Here is a 19,929-nt window from a genome sequence, read left to right as displayed (position 1 = left end):
ATAGGATGTTTACAGAATTCAGCATATCATTTAAATTTCACATTCTCTTATAAATCTGCCACTACCCTTGCTCTTTCTTATAGTGTCACCTCTGCCAGATATACTGGTCAAAATTTACCAGGAAAAAAGAAACAAATTTGTTGCTTGTACAACATCATCACATTTCAGTTACCCAAAACATTTTGGTAACTAAGAATTTTACACAATAGAAAGCAACAGAGAATATGGTTTTTGGGTAATAGTGGTCAAAGCTATGATGTTCTAGCATTTATATGGATTACATTCATAATGCAGATTTCAGAACTTAATACAAAATCTTAGATGATGCTAACAACACTATTAATGATGCTGTAACTCTGAAATTTAGAACAAGGTCTCTGGCAGCCTCTAATGAGACCATCTTCTTAATACAAGGCTAATTATTTCTCTATGGAACAGTCTGTGATAATAATCATGATGCTTTTCCATGGAAAGGAAAGGGAGCATGCAGGAGTTGAATTAATATTTAGCAGCCCAGAAATGTCACAGAAACAAAATCAGCTAATTCAGATATGTTTGTTTATTTCCTGTCCACTAGATAACAGCAAACATTTTTGCATGCTATTTTATGTCATTCATTATTTAAATAGCTTGATGTCACTGTTGGCATAACTGTACAAATTGAAACTCAAGAGAAAGTCCTTGTTTTTTTCTTGATATTAAGAAATAAAGATTGGGCAAAATGTGGAGAAACAATTGAAAACTAAATAATACTTCCTGAAACAATTTTCCTTTGACAAAATTACTGAGGTTTGATATTGTTTCTGCAATCCATGATTCAAAATTATTTTCAGTTTAAAGCAAGAATAAGAATGGACTATGATGACTGGTAAAATTGGTAGCTCCACTGTATTTTTAATTTCTGTCGTTCTGTCTAACCTCATGTGACTGGGTACCATTGCTAAAAGTCTCTGCCTTTCATCAAGCTTATGTGCCAAGTAATTGTTACATGGAGTAGATACATCTTTACTAAGGGAAAACAGCCAAAAGTACAAATAGAACCTGAGTGAGTGAGAAAATGGATGGTAGGTTTGTTTGGGCTTTTTCAGGATTCTCTGTGTTAGTCCTCCGATATATCTGTCTGATAGCAGGTTTCTTGTTTTTAAATCTTAGTCAATAATTTAGGTGTGTTGAATGAAGAGAATAGTTACACTAGTTGCCCTGCAAATTAAGTTTTCATATTCTTCATTAAAAATACAAATGAAGATAGACATAGGAAGAAATTAATAAAATACTTAATATTGTGGACCCATTATTCTTAACTGTAATTTACAGAGCTAAAATTAAGACAGCAAAATTTTGCATTGCTAAAGATATGCTATCATATCATACTCGATAATTTAAAGCAAAACTCCAGAAATGTATTTTTTAACTTTTTCCTTCAAAAAAAGTCTTATTTCAAGTGAGCTGAGGTTGTGACTGCTCCTGTGTTAACTTGCATTTTCAATTGTTTGCATTACACAAAAACATTTTGGACTACAATATAAAAAATATTTTTCTTTTGGGATCCTCAGGGAAGTTTTATCTGCACTCATGAGGCTTCTCCAAAAGCAAAACATTTAAGTAAGCATATTAAGTAGTGACAGCTTTAGAAAAACAATTCTGACATTATGCAGTGAAATATCTCAGTCGAGAAGTAAGATACATACACATTTCTGTTAACCATCAACTTCACTTTCAAAACTAATAAGCTGTTCCAGGAAGTGTGTTAATTAGACAAGCTTCTAGGAATGAAACAAAAGTCTGTTTTTAACTATATTGGGATATCATACTTAAAATAAATATATTGGATTTCTGTACACAAGGCATAATAATTCTATGCTACGTGTGACAGTGTACATGGCCCTAACTTGCCAGATGAATCCCTCCTCTGAAATGCACATATGCCTCATTATTTACTTACTAAATCATCTGCTGCATATATTAACAGATGAATCTGCAAGTCATGGGGCTGTGCATCCCAGAGGTTATTCAAAGGTAATGGTATGCTGCAAAATAATGCTGAGTGGCTTTCTTTCCCTTCAAAATCTACTCAGATCTACATTTTCTGATATTATTGATAACATTTGAGTTTTCTCCTTTTATCTCCACAATTTAATACAGTTCAGGTGTGATAGTTTATGGGTGTTAGGTATGTGACAGAGGTAGATTATCTTCCTGTGTACACATCACTAAGACTATCTATTAAATTACTTGTCACTGCTATGAAAATTTATTGAAGGAAACAGCGTTGAGCTGGTATTTCTTAGGCATATTTGCAAAATTATTTTCAAATCTAAACAATGGCCTACCTTTGCTAAATTAATGACATGTGGAAGAAAGAACTGTGTATTCCAGAGCTAGTTTGTAATATAATTGTTGTAATATAAATTGAAATAAGTTCGTGTTCAAGACCATGTTACAAGTCATCAGCTTTATTGGCTTCCAGATGACAATATTTTTGGAAAAGAAGGCAGCAGAGAGTGAGTCACAGACTTAATGAAGCAGTCTGACTGGTCATATTCCTCTTTGAGATACTTGAAATGAAAAGACTGTTTGGTCAAATGAGTTAAAGTCAAGGGAGATCCTCTCTGAAATCACTATCCCAACCGCTAGTTGTTATGAGTAGTTGTCATGCTGAGGGACCTTGACAGGCCTGAAAGATGAGCCTGTGAGAACCTACTGAAGTTCAACAAGGCCAAGTGCAAAGTCCTGACCCTGGTTCAGGGCAACCCCAAGCGCAAGTACAGGCTAGGTAGAGAATGGATTGAGAGCAGCCCAGAGGAGAAGGACTTGGGGGTGTTTGTGAACAAAATGCTCAATATGACGTGGCAATGTGCACTTGCAGCCCACTGCAAGTGCATACTGGGCTGCATCAAAACAGATGTGACCAGCAGATCGAGGGGGGTGATTTTCCCCCTCTACTCCACTCTTGTGAGACCCCACCTGGAGAACCGTGTTTAACTCTGAGGTCCCCAGCACAAGACAGATATGGACCTGTTGAAGCAAGTCCAGAGGAGAGCCACTAAGTTGATCAGAGGGCTGGATCACGTCTTCTGTGAAGACACACTGTGAGAGCTGGGGTTGCTCAGCCTGGAGAAGGCAAGGCTCCAGAGAGACCTTATAACACCTTCCAGTACCTAAAGGGGGCTACAAGAAAGCTGGAGAGGGACTTTTCACAAGGGCGTGTAGTGATGGGACAGGGAGAAATGGCTTTAAACTGAAGGATGATAGGTTTAGATTAGATATTAGGCAGAAATTCTTTGCTGTGAGGGTGGTGAAGCACTGGAACAGGTTACCCAGAGAGTTTGTGGATTCCCTATCCCTGGAGGTGTTCAAGACCAGGCTGGATGGGGCTCTGAGTAACCTGGTATAGTGGAAGGTTCCCTGTCGATGGGGCTCTGAGTAACCTGGTATAGTGGAAGGTTCCCTGTCCATGGCCAGGGTGTTGGGCCCTTCCAACACGAACCATTCTATGATTCTGTGATTCTATGATAAATGTCTTTGGCACTAATTTTGAAAGTTTTTGATTTTCTCCTAAAAGTGGCAAAGAGTAGCAGCAAGTGGCCAATACAGTGTTGCCCATAATGACACTGTTCTTGTCACCATTAGTGTTGTGGGTCCGGTGGAAAACAGGTACATCAGAGGAGTGATGGAGAGGGAAGTTCACTCTTGTGAAGATACAATGAACAGGAATCTGCACTTCTGTGATTGAAAACATGAGGATATGCCCCACGCACAACTTGCTGTGACAGATCTCCCTCATTAGCCTTCACTGAGGACAGCACTCCAGCCACATGAGCATGACTGTGATAACGTTTCAGTTCCCTCACGAGCTATAGCAACTCGCTCACACGCGCACACACACACACACTCTTCCTTTACCTTTTCTTCATCCCCATGCCCAAAAGCTCAGCAGCTGGCCACTATGGCCTCGTACGCTCAGAAGCCTTCCTTCCCCCTATGGCTGTCTTGCACGGAGGAAGGTTGTGCTGAGACCCCAGGACCGCTGCTGTGCGAGTTTGCTCCCAAGGCGGCAGCAATACAGTCACGTTGGTGTGTCATTCATCTCCCCTAGACAGTTCCTCTGAGTTGAGTTCTTTATAATTACGTCTCCATAATTATTTCCTTCCCTGGTGTGGCAGCAGGGAGGCACACGCTGCCCCAAATGCCCTGGGAGGAGTTATGTGTTACCTACTGCCACTGTATGCCTGGCACTTGGGAAAAGCCCAGAATGACAGGGAGAGGGAGGGCAGGAAAAGGACCCAAAGGTGTGCTCCTTCAACACCTCCTACTTGACAGTTGAGCCCTGGTTTTACCATGGTCAAGTGTCAGAGGGGACCAAGTTACAGAGTGAATCAAACTCTATATTTAGGAAGAACAACTGGAAGCTATGACAGGAATTCCCTTTTACACTTTGCTTCTCTGCTGAGTCCCCACTCCAGCCTGGAGCAGCTCTGAGTGCCGTCCAGGCTGAAAGCATCGGAGCTATTTCAGACACATTAAAAGGGTCACAGTCAATACCTCAGCTGGTAGAAGAAGGTACCTCTTTCAGCATCAAAAGGAGGTGTGCATACTCACTTGACGGTTTGGAACTTTTCTTATATAAGTAAATAAGTAAGCTAATATTGAAGGGGTCAATTAAAAACTTGGAAGACCCTTATGAAAACTCTTTTATAACTGCTGTGAGTTGACTACAATAGTTGTATGTTTCTGCTTATTTTAATGTCTCATGCAGCGTATCAGCATATTCAGAGCAGATTGCTATTGCTTCTTAGTCTGTGGGGATCTTTAAAGATTTAAAATAGAAAGTCACTTAAATACCTAGTGACTCATAAGAAGTGTAACTGTGTATTAGATTGAACACTGTACTACATAGGTAGATGGTTATTGTTTTCTCTGTGTTTGTTAGTGAAATATTACATGGGGGTTTGGATAGTAAGAGTAGTTTCTTTCACTGTAAGCTTAACAGGTAACTATAGCAGAGATTATTATGTATGTATTACAGAAAATGTGACCACATCTGCCTAGAGCATGTAGTAAGTTTTTGTGTAACAGGCTGAAAGCTGCAAAGTGGGGGGTTCTCTTCTTTCATTGTACTCGCTGGGTCTCACAGTAGTGTAGTTCCCGTCAAAGCCTTTTAATAAGATAATACACTGCAGTTCTGTGTCCAAAATACCCTTAGTGCTTGATGTCGTGCGTGTGATGGGGGGAGAGGACAGCTTCCAGCTGGGGCAGGGGGAGGGCTCTTTCTGTTGTCTGTGTGCTACTGTACATCTCTTGTGTGGATTACAAAAGATGGCATTATGATATCTCATCGTATTTAAAGCAAATTGAACAAGTCAGCTTATTATCTTGCTGCAACCCTGTCAGAAATTATTTTTAGCAGAGAGACAGAAGATAGGTCCTTTGTTTTACAAAGTCTCGCTTCAAAACACTGATTTATTTCACTGTAGTAGTCCTGTATTTCACAAGTAGTTCTGCTCGAGTATTTTCACTGTGAAGCAAGGGAATTTGCAAGGCAAGCTTAGCATTAACCAGCTCCAGACTGAACCAACATTGCCATTGCTTTCTAAGTTTGGCTCAGCATGCAGCCCATAAAAGGTAAAAGGTAAGGTGTGAGGAGGCCAAAAAGACACGGGGGAATACAGGCTCTGTGTGTCTGCATTTCTCTGCCTGCTTACATGTGAAATCCGGCTGTGGAAACAAGGGTGAAGTGGGATTTTTTTCAAGTTTGCAGAGCTGATCGGAATTCCATGGAATAACTTAATACAATCAGTGCAGCACTCTTGACTCTCTCTCTGAGACACATGGCAAAAGAACAAAGGAATTTATAAAAATTAAATAATCATTTCTGTAACAGCTGCATCTGTTAAAAAACATAGGGTTTATTTTCCTGTGATTGATGGTCAGTATCACTCTGTAAGGAAACTCAGGGAAGGTAGAGAAGGGGAAAGAGCCAGAGAAGTTGATCTATTTTTACTCAGTAGTTTGCTGTTGTCCTGATTTCTCTGGTGGTAATGAGGACAGCAGGATCTGGTAGGAAAATCACCTCCTCCAAAAGCAGTCCTACACAATTGTATCATGCATCCCTCTTTAGGAACCGGTGTCTGATTGCAGTAATTTTGAACACTGACTGCTTGTGAACCCAGAGCACCTCGCTGAGCACTGACACTGTGCTTGTTTTAAAGCTGAGATTCAGTGTAAATCCTTCCTGTTGATCTCTAGGTGGCCCAAGAGCTGTGTATCAATGTTTTTTGCAATGCACAGGCATTCAAGATGAAGAAATATATCTTAGCTTGAATTCCTTTGTGACAGTGGTGGGGAATTAGATCCACTTTGGTTTAAAATGTTTTATGTTATTTTCCTGTGCTTTTGTTTCCGTTTGCCATTTTGATTAGAAAGAGGAGAGGATGATAAGAAAAATTAATTAAGCTTTCTGTATTATGAGTCCTATCTTCCCAATAAACTGGGGGATTGTTCAGTGTTTATTTTGGAATACAGTCACTGGTTAACAGAGCAGTTATTTCTATGCATAGTAAAGATTTTTAAAAAGGAAGGAGAGACAGTGTAGTAAATTCTTTTGTGTTTTTGAAATCTGCTCAAATTTTGTCATGACCTTTAGTGGTCAAGATTACATCCATAAAGTGAATTCTGAAGTTTTAAAAACTACCTCTGCTTTTAAGATTGTGTACATAGAACCACAATCTAAAACTCACTGGAACAGTGACTAAAATAAAAACAATGCTGGTGGTTTTTTTGCACAATGGTTTTTTTTCTGATTTATTAGTTCAATGGAAGCAATTTCAACCCAAAGCCATTTATGAAGATGACAACCTCTAACTGAACACTGTGTTGGCTTGGATGGTGCTCTTTGCATCTGAGAGTGTGACCAGAGGGAGACCTCTAATGGCAGGTCATTTTTACATTTAATTCTGCTCGGCATCATACACAGATTTAAAGCTGATGTGAGAACATGCAAGAGCAAGTCTTCCATGCTGTCCCAGTGATACAACTAAAGGTTGATATTCCAAGTTGAAGCCAACCTATCTATAAGTTTTTTTGGTACTGCCTCACATGACATTTATAATCTTTGGAGTAGCCAAGTCTTTGACACTTTTAATTTCTCAGTGTGTTTCTTCTGTCTCTCCTATGTCATTTATCACTATTCTCATTACTTCCCTTCCTGTCTCAGGTTAAATATAGTATGAAAAATATGATGTAATTTGGTTGAGATCAATGAGTTTTCTGATTAATTAATTTCTCAGCTTTTAGTATTACTATCTTACTTTGTATTATAATGCTTAAATAACCAGAGTTTGATGAAGGTCTAGTCCAGTTAAAATCTTAGTTCTCAGTGAAAGAATAAAAGGCTGAGATGATGTTTCAAATATTCTGCTAATAAAAGTTATTGCTTTTTACTTCAGTGTATCTCCTTTTGTTATTGTATAGTAATAGTGTAACAGTCCATATTTCTCCACCTGCATAAAAGTGTATGGAAAAATCTGTTATTTTTATCTTATTGGTAAAGAAAATTTGTGAATCTCTAGGATCTAAAACTTTGAAGAGAGGCTACTTTGTGCACTAGCAATTGTCAAAGAAATTTTTCGGTTCGACCATCTTGATAATTTTCAGTCTACAGGGATTAAAGAATTTGAGAGTCAGAAAATGGTTATGTCTGCATTTGCAAATGTTTTCTAACAAGTTATGCTTTATTTGAAAGAAGGCTTAAACTGAAAGTTTTAGTAATTCCCACATACATACTGCGACAGAGATGATCATACATTGTTTATCCTCAAATGCTTCCTGTAGTTCTTACTCATTTTACAATGCTGTTAAGGTTTGAGAGATTCCTTATCTCTACTCATTATTGTTTTTAATGTGAAAGAGATAGCTTCATTTGTGGCTATGAAAGATTAATTGGAGAAGCTCAGGTGTTCTGTCTCCTTCTGATATTCAGAAGGAATAACTAAGCAACTTGGAAACTGAGATGGAAACAGGAGATGGGCAGATGAAATGGATACCTGTCAAGAGGCAGCATGGGTTAAGTTCTAGCTTATCTCCCTTAGCTATCAGAATGTCAGAGCCTGTAACACTTTCCCATTTTGCTTGCAGGGATAAGCCTCTGTCTTAAAAATGTCAAAACAGCCAGCGTCACATGTCAAAGCCATTCAGGTAAGAGACAGTATTTATGTTTCTAATATAATAAAATAATAACTCAACCTCCATTGCTTTGCAAAGTGCATTTTTACTCAGACAAAGCACCATAGGTGTGCTAACTGGGGATTATTCTGTTAAAGTAAAAAGCTTAGTAGATATGAAAACAGTGGAAAGGTGTGACCTGAAGAGCATATTTTGATCTGAGTTCATAAAAAACTGAATCAGGTAGGTTCATTGATCACTTATGTGCACAGTCTTTCCAATGTTAGGTTATGCCTGTTGGGGAATCAGCTAAGCAAAACACAGTGATACATGTGCATAATTGATCAGCATTATAAGTAAAAATAGTTCTTGCAGCTATTAGATTTTCCACAAAGTTAATACAACGCTGGAAGAATTATAGGCTAAAAAGATGGCATAGGTACTGTGCAGTTTTTCACGTCTGCATTCCTTTAGGGAAAAAACCCCCACAACTTCCAAGAAGCATTTTATTTAAAAGCTAGAGTAAAATGAGAGAAAAGTTGATCTTTTAATTTAAAAGATTCTTGTCTACCACATGCCTCTTCAAATGGTATATGCTTATAAGGATGGAGTTGGTTGTTCCACACTTGTAAAAGAAACAGCTGGAGAATTATCCCATCATCACAAAGTAGCATCATGAAAAATGTATTTAGCTCAAACTGTCAATGATTCTTGTCAAAAGGCCAAAATATTTCCTGAACTGAAAAATCTAACAGAATTTTCATGTATTTTGTAAAATGCATTTCCAATGAAATTTTACAAGTTCAGGTTCCCTTACATAAAAAGCACAAAATGGAATTTCTAAAGTCTGATCTGTCCTGTATTTCCTTGAGATAATATTAATTCAATGGATTGGAGTATCAAGATTAATTATCCAGTGGCTAAGCTGCATGCTGAAGTTGCAAGATACTGTAAAAATGCAGATTCTCTTTATCATCATCAACTCTACTGCAACAGGCATGCAAATTGCTGTACTGTAATTCAGTTAAATTAGCAGAATTTTGCCATTTTGTCAGAATTTTGATTTTACTCAGTTCAAATTTCATCCCTCTTTTACCCTGACTATAGAAATGTTTGTATGATTAATGAAAAAATACAGATATTTTATAGCTCAAAAGTATTTACATTTTATGTTTAAATTCCATAGGCACATACGAACATTTTTAAGGAATGAATTTGGTTTACTTTTTTTCTTAAAGAAGTAGTGATGGACTGCTTTTTGTTTTTATGATGACTTGTAAACAATGCTTCTAACTTGTTAATTTAAAAAGTGCATTAAGTTTAAATACTAAGTTTAATGTTTTAAGAAACTTTAATTTTGGCAAAGGTAATTTAAATCATGAGGAAAACTACAGCACAAACTTTAAAATATATCTATTAAACATTGTGTCAAAGGTGGCTCCAGTAGAGACACTTGCACTTTAATTGATGCCTGTTACATTTTGAGCACTCGAAGAACCATGACTCAAAATGTCACATTACTTTTATACATTGTGATTCATATATTATGATCCTTTGTTATTGTGTGCTATTATAATAGGAATGACATGCTCTGGAGAATATAAATCATGCTTTGGTGATGGAAACGTAATGGCACCTTACTAACTGGAGTATTTCATGGTATTCTGGCTTCTGTCTGACTGTACGAGATTTACACAAAAATCATCACTTGCCAAAAGCCACTAAATACAGATGTGTGAGAGTTAAAGGCAGCAACTGGTTCTGAAGTTTGGGGCAATAATGGACCAAAGTACTATTAATTCCTGGTAACATTAATTGCTGGTCTCCCCCTCTCAGTGTGTAAAAGGCTGTGTACAGCTCTGGCTGAAAATTTTTCTGTCTTCAAATACCACTCTTTGCTTTCCCCAGAAGTAAGGCTGAGGGGGTTCCTGGTTTTTCTGGTAGTTTTGTTTTTTTTTCCTTGAATTCCATTAAATTTTCTCAGCAGTTCCTCTCTTTCTTTCTTATTTTTTTAATTGAAAGTATTTATACTGAAGTGTCTTTCCAGCTTATTTAGTCATCCATCTGGACACTAGGAATGGCTGTGATGCTGTGAAGAACTTATCCATAACAATCCTCAACTCATGTGTGGCTGCATGAGTTGTATCCTAATCCGAATACCCTGTCTCTCATAAACAGAAAGAAGAACACAAAAAAAAATTATCTCTAAATATCAGTTCAATTGATTCAAAGCAGCAATATATGTTGTATTTCACACTAACAGATATTTTTCCTTTGGTATGTTCAGAAAGACCTCAGGAGAGGACTTAAGTACACATACCTACTCATTACAAAAGCTGCAATGACATCCAAAATATGGTAGGCACTTTCCAAAAACAAAGGAAGAGGCAAACCCAATAGTTTTCCTAATTAGTACAATTAAAAGTAAGAATCACACCTAGGAAGTCTGTCTAAAGAAATTATAATTCAGGACTTCAGGAGTTTGGAACAGAAAATTTCCTGTTTAGCATTTTACTGGATGAGAAGCAGGCAAAGAAGAGATTCCTCAGGTTCATAGTTTGTATCTTCATCCCAGATGACAGGTGACAAATGCCTTGAAATGTATTTTGAAAACAAAACTGCAAACTTGTGCTGATTGCAGCAAAACACAGTACTTGCAGACCTACACTGGTGTACTGAATTTGCCCACCCATTACACCGCTGCGGGACAGGACTGGCATTGGATTAACAGGGAAATTTACAGCTTAGGACCTTGGTACCTCTGGTCAGGAAGGGCTTGAAAATAAGTCACACTTTCATTTCATACTAGAAATATTTTAATTTATAGTATGTGTTATCAGACCCAGACAGTGTTTAATTAATGTCTTAAAGGATGCTCATTTTTCCAAGTTAATACGTCATGACTGCGTACATCTTGCCCAAACTCCAATTTGAGTGCCCTTATTGCAGATAAAATAGTACAAACTGCTTTTGTGTGACACAGAATACTGCGAAAGTGCTGAAGCAGACCAGAGAGTGGTTTATTTAATTTAATTAGCAGCCTGGGACTTAGTGGTTCATTTTTGTTTCCTGAACCATTTTTAGTCACAGTTGGTCTGTCAATCACAGTAGGAAATGCAAGGGCTGTGGTGTGCCGTGGGAGTCTCGCTTCCGCTTTGATTGACTCCAAGAGGAAGGAATGTCCAAGCTGAGGATGAGCTCCAAAAGGAGACTTAGCTCTTAAAGTTTCAACTCTGCAAACTTGTATGACCGTGCGAACTGTAAAGTGCAGGGAACTTTCACATTCCAAAAAAAGAAGCTGCCTGGAGGTACCAGAGCTTGGCGGAGGAGATGCTTGAAATTAAAAATAGCAAAGCTGGTTTTTTCCACCTGTAAATGAAATAATAGGTTGAGAACTGTGAGGCTGAAAATGCTCTGTCTCCTGGGAAGTTACAAAGTGCAGGTGAAAGGTTTCTCAATATCTAAACTAATACTCAGTGAAAAAGCTTTATGAAACAAATACCCAATTGTCTATAAAATACATGACCCTGCAGATTTGGCAGCCCCACTGAAATGACAGCATCACCTTGCCTAAATACAGTAATGGGAAACAGGTAAGTAGAATACAGGGAAAGGTGCTTATTTCTTGGCAAATGGATTCTTAATTTGCTTGGTATTTGATTACAGCTGTCAGAACAGTTGTTGTTACTGGAAGCAGTGGGCTGCTTTCCTGTGGTTGACCAACTGGGGCGTGATCTGCAAGACCATGTTTTGGGCAGAAGGATGGGATTATTTATCTTCATTTAGTGCAAACCAGTCAGATGGTGAACTACAAGAACACGGCTCAAGAACACTCTATTTCTGCTCTGTAACATTACTGATTCACCCCCTGGTTTTACCAGTGGGAGTCATGATATTTTGATGACATTTCCTAGGAGTAGCTTCTCTTCTGAGATCACAAGATAAGGCTAGGTATAGATTGTGCATTTAGTTGATCATGCCATTTGACTTTTAAAATAATCTGGACTGGGTCACACTGGGAAATGGATACGTTTCAGCTGCTCTTTCCTAAGCAGTGTTTCATGCCATTCTTTTCTCAAAAATCTTTACTTTTAAGGTATCTATTTATCAGCACCAATTATGTTATGGCTACTGGCTTTCTGCCCCAGATGAAAAATCAGATTGATGCAGTTGTGTGAGCATCATTCTGGAGGGAGTTTGCTAAAGCCAGGGACTAGTGGTCTGCCCGGTGCTGGAGCTGGTTCAACCATTTGCAGTTCGTAGCACCATCGCTAAATTTTGTTGGTAAAATCACATTTTAAACACTTACAGCTTAAGCTGACTCAGGGCAGGCTGTACTTCCAAACCACCTGTGATTAATTGTGGTGTAAACTGGTGTCATTGGGGAAGGGAGAATGGTCCAGTGATTTGGGTGGTATTGTAGGATTTGGATGATTTGCACTTAAATGTTGCTTTTGGCACTCGCTTTCTGTTTGACCTTGACCAAATAGAAGCGGACCCAGGTGCCTAAAGACACTTTGGTTTCTAGTACTCATTTAAAGTCCCATTAGATCAGGAAGCATTAGTCTAAAATGCAGAATTTCAAAAGCTTTCTAGGTAGCGTTGTTTTTTCATTTTCTGCCTTTAAAATGGAGATGAAAGCACTTCTCTTTCCCACAGGAGTGGTGTGATGATGCATGCATTGAAGACATAAGTGCTCAGAAACCACAAAAATGTCTATACACTTGTCCCAATCCTTTTGAGTTTTGCCATTTAACAGCTGTATATTTATTTATCAGTCACCATTATATGCATCTCAATTTCCTTCTCACAGGCTAATATTAACATCCCAATGGGTGCATTTCGACCTGGTGCAGGCCACCCTCATAAAAGAAAAGAACTTACACCTGAAGAAGTGGACGAAGTAAGTACAAAAGGTTTTTTTGACTTGGTTTTTTGATTTTGTTTTTTGGTTGGTTTGTTTTTTTTCCCGGGAGAATCCCTGCCATAAAATGAAAGAAAGCCTTTTAATCTATCTTATATCTCTGCATACCAATCTTAGGTACCACAGCTGAACATGGACTGATCGTTCATGGAAATAAATGGCTACTTGCTAAACACTTCATATATGATAGTTCTGCTTTTGATGCCAAGGCACCTTTAGGAATTTAAACTGTTTCAAAGGTGTGTAGCTGTGCTTCAACAGCACGAGGACATCTGCTGTTAGGAAAGAGAGCCAGGATTTCACCTGGTCTAGATGTATTTGTCTAGATGAGAGTTGATGGGATACAGCAGGAAAAGTTATAGCAAGGCTTTGGAAGGATATGCTACTACCTGCTGCCCCATAGTGTGATTGATTGTTACAACTTAGCAATAATGGAACAGGTTTTCAAACATGATGCTTTTTGAAATGTTTATTAACAAGGAAAAATTGAATGTGAAGACACTTGCAAGTTAAAACAGAAATTGAGAACCCATTTATCTGCATAGTGGTGAAAATGCTCCATTTTAGGCTGAATTCTGTGTTTTCATGCTTATATTTTACAGGGAGTATTTGACACTGAGTTTTGAATATAAAATCCAATTTATACATTAACTAACATTGGTTATGATTAAACACGGATATCATATTTTTGGATGCTATTAAAGCATCTTATTTACCATTAACTTTTATTATAAGTGAGAACTAAAACCAATAGAGGAAAAAAAGGTAATGGTAGATACTTCAAACAAGGAAAAAAAATCAATTAAATGTGGGTACTTCTGCCTTCCTGGACAGTTGGCTTAGTTTGGATTTATAACCCTCATCTGAGAACTGGTCCTGCTAGGCCAGAGCTGCTGATGCTCCTCAGAGGCAAGAGCAGGAAAGGTTCCGATCAACTCCATACATCCAGGCTGTTTCTGACAGGACTTGGGCGAGTGGACTTGCTGCCATGCAGGGAAAGCAAAGCTGTTGTGGCAGGAAGGAGCCCTGCCCTCATGCAGAGCAGAGCTGGGATGGTCAGGAGGGAGTGCTGTGGCACTGCTGGTGATTCAGCCCCAGCCAAGAGGGAGCCAGATTAGTTTTGAACCAATCATCAGCTCCTTCTGACTTGGAGCAGGCACTTCAAATGGTCAGGTTCAGTTGTGTAAGAGCTAATTCTTCCTTTTCTGTCTCAAACAGACAGATTAAGGTTTTTTCTGAATTTCCTCATATTTTGATATAAATAGTACTCTGTTTACAGAGAACTTTCCTGAAGTAATCAAACCCAAGCTGACTTAGCTCTTAAGAAGATTTAAAAGAAACAAACATACAAAATGACCTTGAACATGTATTGTGGCTTTCTCCACTTGAAAGAAATGAAAGCATATTCTCTCTGAAGTAATTAAGCTGATGAAGGAGTGCATGTTATTAAGCAGAAACTAATATAGCATATAGGAATTCTGGTAGTGTTTGGGAAATAAAATAAATGACTGGTGCTGATAATTAGATTTGGTTGGGTAATTGAATGTTACTTTGCTTCTCAGGTACATGAATACTATATATGAGACAGACATTACAGAATGTAAGTTCTTGGCACAGGTTTTATAGGCAATATTCAACCAAATCAATGGTAGTAAAGACTACAGAAACAGATCTTGTAATGGGAATAGAATAAAAATGCTACTAGTGGACTTTTCAGTTTTCTCATCTTGTTAAGTTTTGCAATACAGCTCATGATTTTTCAAAGCAGTTTTAGACAAATATGTCTTTTGCTAACAGTGCATAGTATTTTTCACTATTTTTTAAAGGCTTGGCAAAGGAGATGAGGGGAATATGGGTCTTACTCAAAGGAACGGTGGAGTCAGATGTGAACATGTACTTTTGAAGGTCAATGGAGCAGGCATGTTGAACATGGAAAGAAATGGAGGGTGGGAATTTTAGAAAATAACTTCTTCAGTCAGAGCATTTCCATGCTTGTATTTGTTAACTCTCGTCTATCTGAGTCACTCTTTAGAATTCCTTCCATAAAACTGGAGGCCAAAGTCTGATCTCAGCTATGCATTGCACATGGAGTGGGTGATACAGGGAGGGGTGCAGTCATAGTTAGCACACACCTGAGGTTAGAGGAGAAAGCTGACAGCAACTTATGGAGTGCAAAGTCTCCAAAACATGGTCAAAGCTTGCGCCATTTGTTCTACAGGAGGAAGGGTATTGAACGCGACTAGAAACGGTATTTTTAACATAGTATCTGCTATTTATAATAAGAACTAAGAGGTTGAGGGAATGGTCGTTTCCCCTGATTATTCAGATTAGCTAGTTCTGCAAGAAAACTGTGAAAGGAAACAATACAAGTTCTTGGCAACTTTGACTACTGATACAATTTTGCGCATCCTTCCGAACAGCTTCTGTATCAATTTACTTATTCTCCTGCTGTGCTTTGCTACTCTTTCAGGATGTTAGACCATTAAGCTAGATGTCAGACAGTACATGTCCTAGCTGGGGCTGAATTACTGGCTGGGATTTGAAACGAAGAAGAAACAAGTATAATGTTATTAGTTAGTATTATCTTGTATTAGCTAATAGTGTATTGGCTAAAATGTGAGAAAAGATAATACAAGTTTACCAAGCGAAGAAATGTAATTGTTGCTTCAGTTTTGTTATATATATAGTGATGTTAAGAAAGTTCTTGAAGATCAGAGAGAAAGAAAATGTCAGTTTTCTATAATATCTTGTTTATTTGCTATTTGACTTTGCAAAAAGTCTTCTTCCTAATTAGCCTGTAGTCTATTAGTCAACAGAAAAAAAGAGGCCAATAATAATTGACAGATAACTTTGGAATTTTAAAAATTAAATTAAATATTAAGAATTGACTGCTCACAGTCAATACACATTTTCAAAAAGAGTAGCTAATAAGTCTAAATAGTGATTTAACTTCAAAAGGCCAATCCCAGTAGGACATTCGTAGAGTAATCAAAAAGAAAAAAATAATTTCATCATGAAATTATTTGCAGTAAAATATAAATTAATTTCTAAGTCTACATGATCCTCCCCATATGCCAGCTTTACAAAATATGCAACAGGCTGCAACAACCTGAACTCCCTACTGGAAAACTACTGCTTCAAAATATTTTTCCATCTAGAACAGAAATTGTCTAAAATACACGCTTTACTCACCTAGAAGCAAAAATACAGCTGAGGAAGTACCAAGGGCTAAAATACTGTGGTTCATCAGGAAATTAGCTGAGTTGCTCACTATTTTGAAAGTGCTGTTTTTTTACTTTTACAGTGTCAGCAAAATAGCCATGAGGCTATTCAAACATAATTCAAACATAAAATAACAAAAACCCTCCTGGTCTTGCAACTGAGGTTAAGAAAAATTAAACTTCAACTCATGCTGAGCTTGCATGGAGCTTTTCATGTCCATAACCTATTATCTTAGCTCTTTCCCAGAGCTGCAGAAGTGCACGATGGTTTTCCTCTCCAACTCTCTGGCCACTATGAAACTCCCAAAGAAATTAGATTATAAAAATATTTCTTCTGCTTTTTTTCCCCCCTAAAATATGAAGGACTTGGAATTGCCTTTAATGCTCCACTCAGTTATTTTCCACTAATAGTCTGACACTGTAAATTCTTACCCATCTACGAAAAGATCCATGTTCCTCTACGCTGAGCACCTTCTATTCTTTTTAGAATGATTTTAGACAACAACCAACTAAATAACCTATCTCTTCCTCCCCATTCCCCCTCCTTTCTCCCCCTCCCAGTTTCCACTGGGATTGCCTTTAGTATAAAAATATCCTTTCCTGGTTTCTCAAATAACTGATTTATGCTCATGCTTGGGAGATTGCTATTGCAGCAGTGAAGTCACTGGTATCCTTTTGTGCAGAGTGTTCCTGCTTCAACAGAGGAGGAGAAAGACAAGAAACATCTCCCAGGAGCTAGGAAACTTCCAGGTCCTGCTGTCAACTTGTCAGAGATTCAGAACATAAAGAGTGAGCTGAAATATGTCCCCAAAGCTGAACAGTAGCTGGAACAAGCAGGTGAGTGAAAGAGGGTTTTTACATGGCTCTAGGAGAAGCAAGTTGATCCAGAAACCTCTTATGTAAAAAGATGGCTTTCCAATTACTTCAGTGGACCTGTAGTCACACCTCATATTTCAAAGACAAAATAGAAGAAACCATAATCCTTGAAATTCTTTGTTATTTCAAACATAGATCATATTGGAGACTATATCCAATGATCTATGTCACCCATCAACTGGCCTAACAAATAGTTTATTCAGCATATTAGGAATATTGAAGACAGCTTAAAAATAACATCTTGCTTCACAAGCACAAGTTCCAGTTTTGCAAAATATATGACTTGTATTTGTACAGTCTAACTACAAATAGATCTTTTACAATGCAAATAGATTTATTGCAGTGATGGACAACTAGGTCAGCATTTTTAAGCTCCTTTGGAATATTAGTTATTTGATATTCATTTATTTATATTATTCAAAATTGACATGCTAATGGCTCCATGTATTTGATCATACAAGCATACCACTATTTGTGGCACCTGAGGACTTGCTATATAGGTATATCAGGCTTGGAAATATGAGATTGGACCTTGGGGACATCTGTGCTCTTCTGAAGTAGCAGATGAACTGCAGGTAGGGACCCTCAGGCACTGCAGACAGCACCAGACACCTATGGATTGAGCCACTGATCTACAACTAGAACCACAGCTCACACTTATTTTGCTCGATGTCTGGATGGAGATCAGGGATGAGTGATATCTCTCAGGTGTAAGTACTGGGACCAGGACCTTTTAGTGTTTTCATCAGTGGGCACAGACAGTGGGATAAAGTACACCCTCATTAAAATTTGCAGATGACACCAAGTGGAGCAGGGCAGTCAACACGCCTGAAGGATAGAATGTCATGTGGGGGGGGCCTGGTCAAGCTCAAGAAGTGGGTCCATGACACCTCATGAAGTTCAACAAGGCCAAATGCAAGGTCCTGTATGTGGGTCAAGGCAACTGCCTGGAATCAATGCAGGAATGGATTAAGAGCAGCCCTGAGGAGAAGGACTTAGGGGTGTTGGATGAGAGGTTGGATATGACCTGGCAATGTGCGCTTGAAGCCCGGAAAACCAACCACGTCCTGGGCTGCATCCAAAGCAGTGTGGCCAGCACCTCAAGGAAGGGGATTCTCTGCTCTGGAGAGACCCCACCTGGAGTACTGCATCCAGCTGTGGGGCCTCTGACATAGGAAGGAGGTAGACTTGTTGGATTGAGTCCAGAGGAGGGCTGCAAAGTCAATCTGAGGAATGAGTATCTCTTCAATGAAAACAGGCTGAGAGTTGGGTTGTTCAGCCTAGAGAAGAGAAGGCTCTGGGGAGACCTCACTGTGTCCTTTCAGTACTGAAAGAGGGCTTATAAAAAAGATGGGGACAGAGTTTTTAGTAGGCCCTATTGTGATAGGACAAGGGGTAATGGTTTTAAACTTAGATTCAGACTAGATGTAAGGATGACTTAGATGTAAAAAACTAGATGTTTTTTACAGTGAGAGTGGTGGAACACTGGACCAGGTTGCCCAGAGAGGTGGCGGATACACCATCCCTGGAAACATTCAAGGTCAGGCTGGACAAGGCTCTGAGCAACCTGGTCTAGTGGAAGACATCCCTGCTCATTGCAGGGGGGTTGGACTAGATGATCTTCAGAGATCTCTTCCAGCCCAAACCATTCTATAATTCTGTGATTTATTTAAAAGGAAATATTCAGCACTTCAACACTGATTTCAGAATAATTTCCATTTGATTTCAAACAAGGCCCATAAGCCTCTGTTCTACATTCTGAGCCTGATAGAAATTAATAATTTCTGTCCATGAAATTATCTTTGATTTTCCTTGAAAAGCCTGAGTCAGTAAAGATGCATCAGGCAGTTACAATGAATACTCAGATGTACAGAGAAGTTTCAATACAAAAAAGCTCACCCTGGCTACAGTAAGAAAAAGAGAGTTGCATCACATAGTAGTCACCTGAATTGCCAGTTTTGCATATTGTCTGATAAATCCTTTCTATTGTGAAGAGAGGCAGAGGAGCTAAACTGAGTAGAAGATCATAATCTCCAATTTTCTGCATGGAAACATAAATGAAGAACAGAGGAAAACAGAAAGCAGTGCAAAAGGGTTCTGGGAATGCAGAAGTGCTAAGGATCAGGAATCTTAAAAGAAATGGCGTATAATCTGAGTGAATTGCTTGAATGTGCAGTGCATCATTAACTTATATTTTATGTACAGCATAAATACGCCATTTAGAAACAAGAGTGCTTAGCTGTTTCTTGCTTTTACCCTGCTGTGTCATAATGTTCCTGCTATTTTAAAGAAAGAATGGAGTCTTTCTCTTCAGAAAACTTGGGAAAAGAAAAATTAATATTTTGTAAAATATAACATTGTAGTCACTGCACTAAAGCACTGCCCAGAGAAATATGAATTTTTAATGTGAGACTTTAAAGAGGTTTTTTCTGTAACAGATATTTTGACATAAATTTAACCCCATGTTTATTCTCAGATGATTGCTATTTTCAATATTGGAAATTAAGTTTCTCTCACATCAGTAGTATAATCTTCTCAGATATTCACTATTGAGGGATTTCCCTTTGATATTATTTTTATATTTCTTGTGGTACTCTGTAGGTTATACCTACTTGAAATGGTTAGAATAACTCCAAATACTCTGGATAATTTCCATTATTCTGTTATCCTATAATATGATGCCATAAAAAAATACCAAAAGTATACATTAACATTCAAAAATGCCAAAGCTTTTACAATTACAGCAGT

General features: G+C 38.2%; 2 protein-coding genes across 3 annotated transcripts in view; one reads left to right on the top strand and one right to left on the bottom strand.

Annotated features, from left to right (window-relative positions):
- The window catches only part of MBTPS2 (membrane bound transcription factor peptidase, site 2), a 63,114-nt gene extending 46,821 nt beyond the window's left edge, over positions 1-16,293 (bottom strand). Inside the window, exon 1 of the mRNA XM_027688908.1 lies at positions 16,277-16,293. The gene's annotated coding sequence lies outside the window, so the exon portion shown is untranslated. The remainder of the gene's footprint in view (positions 1-16,276) is intronic.
- The window catches only part of SMPX (small muscle protein X-linked), a 40,354-nt gene continuing 24,890 nt past the window's right edge, over positions 4,466-19,929 (top strand). The window contains exons 1-4 of one of the 2 annotated variants that reach the window (XM_027688909.1): positions 4,466-4,585; positions 8,134-8,193; positions 12,974-13,063; positions 16,989-17,142. In XM_027688909.1, the coding sequence (XP_027544710.1) occupies positions 8,155-8,193; positions 12,974-13,063; positions 16,989-17,129 (270 nt within the window). In that variant the 5' untranslated portion in view covers positions 4,466-4,585; positions 8,134-8,154 and the 3' untranslated portion in view covers positions 17,130-17,142. Of the gene's footprint in view, positions 4,586-6,835; positions 6,935-8,133; positions 8,194-12,973; positions 13,064-16,988; positions 17,143-19,929 lie in introns of those variants that run through there. The other variant, XM_027688910.1, reaches the window with a different exon arrangement.

The sequence above is a fragment of the Neopelma chrysocephalum genome, unplaced genomic scaffold (assembly GCF_003984885.1).
Source record: "Neopelma chrysocephalum unplaced genomic scaffold, ASM398488v2 Primary Assembly neopelma1_76, whole genome shotgun sequence".
NCBI lineage: Eukaryota > Metazoa > Chordata > Aves > Passeriformes > Pipridae > Neopelma > Neopelma chrysocephalum.
This window is presented reverse-complemented; position numbering and strand designations above follow the sequence as displayed.